Source organism: Puma concolor, chromosome D4 (assembly GCF_028749965.1).
Source record: "Puma concolor isolate L17-30 chromosome D4, mPumCon1.1.hap2, whole genome shotgun sequence".
Lineage (NCBI taxonomy): Eukaryota > Metazoa > Chordata > Mammalia > Carnivora > Felidae > Puma > Puma concolor.
This window is the reverse complement of record NC_141679.1, coordinates 87,443,924-87,449,443: the sequence shown is the minus strand read 5'-3', so window position 1 is coordinate 87,449,443 and position 5,520 is coordinate 87,443,924. Positions and strand designations below refer to the sequence as shown.

Here is a 5,520-nt window from a genome sequence, read left to right as displayed (position 1 = left end):
ACTAGAGGCTGGCAGAGAAGAACATTTCTCAAGGAACTCCCTACTGTCTTAATGTTGATGTTTGCTAGAGGGAAAAATACCTTAGCTTGACAATAGCTAGGCCTCCAGTATTCTGTAAATCTTCTTTAGCATATGAAAATCTCTTAGGAAACTACCTTGACTTTACTGCCTCCAACTTGAGTATATAAGCAGTCACTCTTCACATCCCCAGGGCAGCTCTTTCTGCCCATGGATCCTGTCCCGTACTTTAATTAAATCACATTTTTGCACCAAAGATGTCTTCAAGAATTCTTTCTTGACCCTTGGCTCCAGACCCCCAATCACCCCAAAACTTCAATTCTGGTGAAGTGGGGGTGCCACCAACTCAGCCCCCCCCAACCCTCTCCAGCCGCCTGGCCTTGGCTGGGCCTCTGCCATTGGACTATTCAGCTGGTGGCTGAACATGGGTGTGAGTTGTGCCCCAGCAGTGTGCTAGGAGGCAAGGGGAACTGAGGGCTGCTGATGGTCTGGAGCTGGTCTTGGAGTTGGGAGCTGGAAGTATTCAGTCTTCTGGCTTCTGGCCTTCTGTGGCCTCAATCCCTTTCTGAGGATCACAGCTCCTGGCAGTGATGCTAATAGAAGCCTGCCCTTTGCTCTTTTTTCTCTCAGAAGGCCCAGAGGTCAAGGAGAACAGAATGGGGACCGGGGGACATGTGTTTATTTAGCAACCAAGGAGGGGTTCTGTCAGCTGGGCAGCCTGGGGAGAAGCTGGTGGGCTGTGCTGTGAGAAGGGTCTCCTGGCTCTCTCAGGGCTGTCCAGGCTGGTAGGAACACTTGGGCAGTACCCTGGGCAGAGGTCGGCATGAGAGGATGGGGTGGAGAGAGCCAGAGAGCACCTGAGAGGGAGTCAAGGGAATAGAGAGGGCAGCAGTGCTGGGCAGGTGGGACAAAGGCAGATCTGGGACACCCTCCCAGCTGCACCCTGACTTCCATCAGCCCCCTCTCCAGCCATACTTACCGCACCTTTGCTCACTCATCGATGCACTGATCTGTGGGGGACAAAGTGGTCAGCATGGATAGGGGTGTGTGTGGGGGATCACTGACTTCCAGGGCCCCTGCACTGCCCCTGGGCTACCCTGGGCCTCAGCCTAGTCTAGCCACAGAAGCTCTAGGGGTTCCCTTCATAGACGGTACAGCAGAGGACTGGATGATGGGTCAGGAGACTGGAGGAGAGGCCTGAGGACAAGCAGACCTGGGTGACACCCATTCTCCAAAGGAGGCAGATGAGGCCCAGCCACACTGCTGCTTGGGCACCAAGCCTTCTGCCTGTTTACCTGCTGAGTCCTGACACACCCTCAGCCTTGGGGAAGCACCTGCCCAGACCAGGATGCCTGAGGACAAGGGTGCCTGCCAAGTCAGTGGTGAACCAGCCTCAAGGCAAAGGGGGAGTTGGCCCAGGACAAACAGGACTGGGTGGAGGGGGAGGTGGCCAGGCAAGGAGACTGAGGAAACTTGTCCCACATGTGCAATACTCATGTGGGCAGGTCTGAGCTAGTGTGAGGGAGGACACATGGGAACCAGGATCCTGGGTGTGGCAGGGTCTTCCTGAACCTGAAGTGGCTCCTGGGGCTCCAGTGACTACATCAGGGGCCTTCATCCCTCCTCTCCCCCCTTCCCTAGTGAGGCAACATCCAGCCTGGACAGTCCCCATGTGCCTTTCTCCTCTGCCCAGCTGGTGATTACCATTGGGGATAGGGAAGATGATGTGCTCATCAGTGAGGCCCAGGAATTTCGCAAAGATGATGAAGTTTGCTTTCACAGGAGGCAGCTCTTTGGTCCTCCCTGTGGCCAAGATAGCTGGTTAGTGGCTGGTGAAATCTCCATAATGATTGTCGAACATGTGAACAAAGACTCAGACCCCTTCCTCATGAGGGGTTCTGTGGAAAGACCTCTCTCCCGCCTCCCTGGGGCTCAGAGTGAAGGGGACCTGAGGGCTGGATGCGATGGGCCTCTTCTCCCCCAGCATGAACAAGAGCTGGGTCCCACCAGGTGCAAGACCCACCATAGAGGATGACCTTGATGTTCTCCTGGTTGTCATAAACTTTCTTGAAGTACAGTATGGCAAACTGGTTGTAGTCTGTAGTCACCACTTGTGCAGTGTAGCTCTGGATTCCAGTGTAACCTGCATGGTGGATGGTGAAGGATCAGCGTGCCCTGGCCAGGCAGAGGGAGCTATTGATTCCTACCCGGACTCCACAGAATGGCATCTGTGTGGAGCAGCAGGGAGGTCTTTGCTCCCAGAGACCCACCCCACTGAGGACTCACGCTCAATGTTGCCCAGGGTGTATTGGTCTAGATGCAAATTTGGGGTGAAAATTTTGGTCCAGTGGTCACAGCGCTGGTCCCTGTGGAAGCAAGAGAAGGGTGGATAAGAGGGTGACAGCCCACCATGCCACAGCAGGAGACCCGCATCCCACCCCTCAGATGGGTCTGGCTCTTTCCCGCTAAGCCCATCCCTGCCTGTCCCTGCCAACTCTGCCCTGAGACACCTGACCTACTCAAACTCTCTCTCTGCACCTACTGTCCTTCCTTCTTCTGGGCTGATTCCCTTTGGTGGCTTTCCCTCTATATTCTCTCTCCCACCTGAAGCATTTGTCACTTATTCTTTTTTAAAAAAAAACTTTTTTTAGATGTTCATTAATTTTTGAGAAATAGACAGAGCATGAACTGGGGTGTGGGTAGTAGCAGAGAGAGAGGAGGACAAAGAATCCAAAGCAGTCTCCAGGCTCTGAGCTGTCAGCACAGAGCCCAACACAGGGCTTGAACCCACAAAGTATGAAATGATGACCTGAGTCAATCTCAGATGCTTAACCAACTGACCACCCAGGCACCCTGTCACCTATCTTATGTTGTGGCTTCCTGCTGTAACCTCTCCTGGGGAAATCACCACCAAGGCTCCAGTCTGCTGGATGCCAAAGACTCCCTTAGCTGTTGGACCAAACCTGACCTCTCACCTGCATCCCATCTGGTCCCCTGTCACCCCAAAGCCAATCTCCCAGCATCTGTCTTTCTTCTGATCCTTCTATGACAGATGCTCTAGCCCCATCCCCAGGTGCCAGAGCCAGAAACCCAGAGAAGCTGGGTAAGCCTTGCTTCCCCTCTCTAGGTCCTAATCCGCCCCTGCTCTGGTCATCTCCCACCTATGACTGATCAGCTTCCTGGGCTGCACACCATCATTCTTCTCCCTGCTACAGCCACACCTGCTCTTCACCAGTACCTGAGGCTCCTGCCAAGATGGCCACCCCCCCACCCTCCATACTGCTCATCAGCTCCTGCTCAGGGCAGCCATGCAATGGCTTGCTGTTTCTTGAAGAAGTGGCTCTCTCTGACTCAGTCCAGCAGCCCTGCCACGAAGGTCCCAGGCCTCCTTCTGATGCAGGTTGGTTCCTAAGGCCCATCCCACAGACCATCTCCCTGGAAGCTCTTGACAAAGCCCTAGGTGGGATTCTAGGCTGGATCCAGTGACCCTCCTCCCATTCTAGGACACCTATTCTCTGTCTTGTTTCCTGATGACAGTCTGTGTCCATCTGCAGAACTGTCATGTGTCTGTGATGAAGTGACTGAGAAATGTTGATCCAGTGAATGAAAGAAGGAATAAATACAGGGATCCAGTACCCAGTGGTAGGATGAATGATTATCTTTCAGCTTTGGTCACCCCTTGGCTATGACATCAGTCTGCCTATTGTACCTCCACAGTAGTCCTCTCAGCACCCCATGCTCCTCTAGGCAGTGGTTGCTCTCACCAGGCCAGGGCAGAGGTGACATTGTAGCTGTTGTCTTCATTCAGCTCGAAGGTGTCGGTATACATCTTCAACTGGCTGTCTTTTTCTTTATTAAATTCATTCCCTGCCAATCCTAAGACGTACCATTTCCCCTGGAACTACAGTGGGGGCTGATGATAGGCAGAGCCAGAGGCAGCCACAGGGGGCCCTCCTGCTCCATCCCTGCAGGCACCTCTAGGCGGTCCGGGCCTGTAACATAAGTACCTCTAATGGGACTGCAGGGACCCAGACTGGCCACACAGGCTGGGCTGATGAGCCTGGCAGGAGCTGGAGCCCATCAGTCCAGGCAGGAGCCCTGAGTGTGTCAGGGACAAGGTGACACTTGGCAAGTGGCCACTGGCATCCCTGAGCCTGTTTCTTCATCATGTAGAGGGCCTGAAGATCTTCCCACCTGGCATTGACTGTGGAGATTTTGGAAGAGAGTGTGGACCAGGGGAGTCTGCTCAGCTGACCCTCTTGTCAGCAAGGTTGGGTATGGATGGGGGCATGGGGTGTGCCTTCCATCAGGGCACCTGAGAGAGCAGACTGAGCTAAAGCCTGAACCCATCCTGTCTCTCCTCCCCTCTGTTGACACTCTTCTCGGGGGTCTCCCTGCAGCTGCCCCTTCAGGTCACTTACCAGCTGTTCCTGGAAGACAGGCTCCACAGGGACCAAGAGCAGAGGAGGGGCTGGGATCAGGTTTGGGGTGGAATCCTGGGCATGGGTCTGCAGGGCTCCCAGCAGGACAAGGCCCAACCACAGGAGACCTAAGGCCATGACTTCAGGGCCAAGAAGGCAGGCACCACTTTCAGTTTCCCTGAAAGAAGGGATGAGTGAGGAGGCTTCTGGGGGGATGCTATTTATGGTCTCTGTGGCCAATAGGTCACCCCAGGGTGGAGCAACTTATCCTTTGCCAAATCCTGGAAGGATGAGGCAATTGCCAGCAACTCGTGCTGAGGATCATGTCAAGTTCTCTGTCCTTTCCCTCAGGTCAGAATTATGCAAGATGAGGGGCAGAAAGGTCCAGGAGGTGGGAGGGTACATTCCTCATATCTCCACATCTCTGGAGGGGACAGTGACTCCTTCCACACTCTCTTCCCTCTGGTTAGCACTGTGAGTGGTCAGGGGTCTTCGATCTGGACCAGCTGTCTGACTGCCAGGAGCCTCTCAACTGGAGCTCAAGAGCAGGGTGGGGTAAGGGTGGTGGGACCCCCTTCCTGCACCTGGTGAAAACAGAGAATTATTCACACCAAAGGAGCCAATGTTGCTTTCTGGTTCTCCAAGGGGAACAGAAGTGGAGGCAGCTGAAAAGGACATTCCTGGCACGAAGGATAGAGTGTACCCTGTGCTGCTCATGGAGCCCAGATCCTGGCCCTCCCAGGGACCCACCCCAGGCCCTGGCACAGTGTGAGACACGCTTCTGCTCCCTGCACCTCCCAACAGCTCACCTGGGAATGTTCCTGATGAGGGAACATAAGGGAAGCTGAGGGGAAAACACATGCTAGCATCCCCCTCCCCCTAGTTGGGATCTGTGTGACAATCCTCAGGCGCTCCTGGCTGCCCAAGAACAAAGGAAAAGAAAGAAAACAAATGGTTAGCTGAGAGAGATTACAGTCCTGAAGGTCATGACTCTCCATCAGTCTACCTATGTCCTAGTAAGTTAAGAGAAAAAGGGAATCTTATCAATAGCCTAATCGCCAGAAACCTATACTCAGTTTCC

At 54.0% G+C, this 5,520-nt stretch overlaps 1 protein-coding gene across 1 annotated transcript; it reads right to left on the bottom strand.

The window, feature by feature from the left end:
* Positions 1-689: 689 nt before the first annotated feature.
* Positions 690-4,606, bottom strand: LOC112872246 (neutrophil gelatinase-associated lipocalin-like). Its single transcript, XM_025935381.2, has 7 exons — positions 4,440-4,606; positions 3,783-3,919; positions 2,305-2,384; positions 2,042-2,161; positions 1,723-1,821; positions 998-1,028; positions 690-875 (listed from the first exon to the last, which is right to left on the bottom strand). Exons 1-6 carry the CDS (start codon positions 4,575-4,577, stop codon positions 1,009-1,011), a joined length of 594 nt encoding a protein of 197 aa, XP_025791166.1. The 5' UTR covers positions 4,578-4,606; the 3' UTR covers positions 690-875; positions 998-1,008.
* Positions 4,607-5,520: the final 914 nt, after the last annotated feature.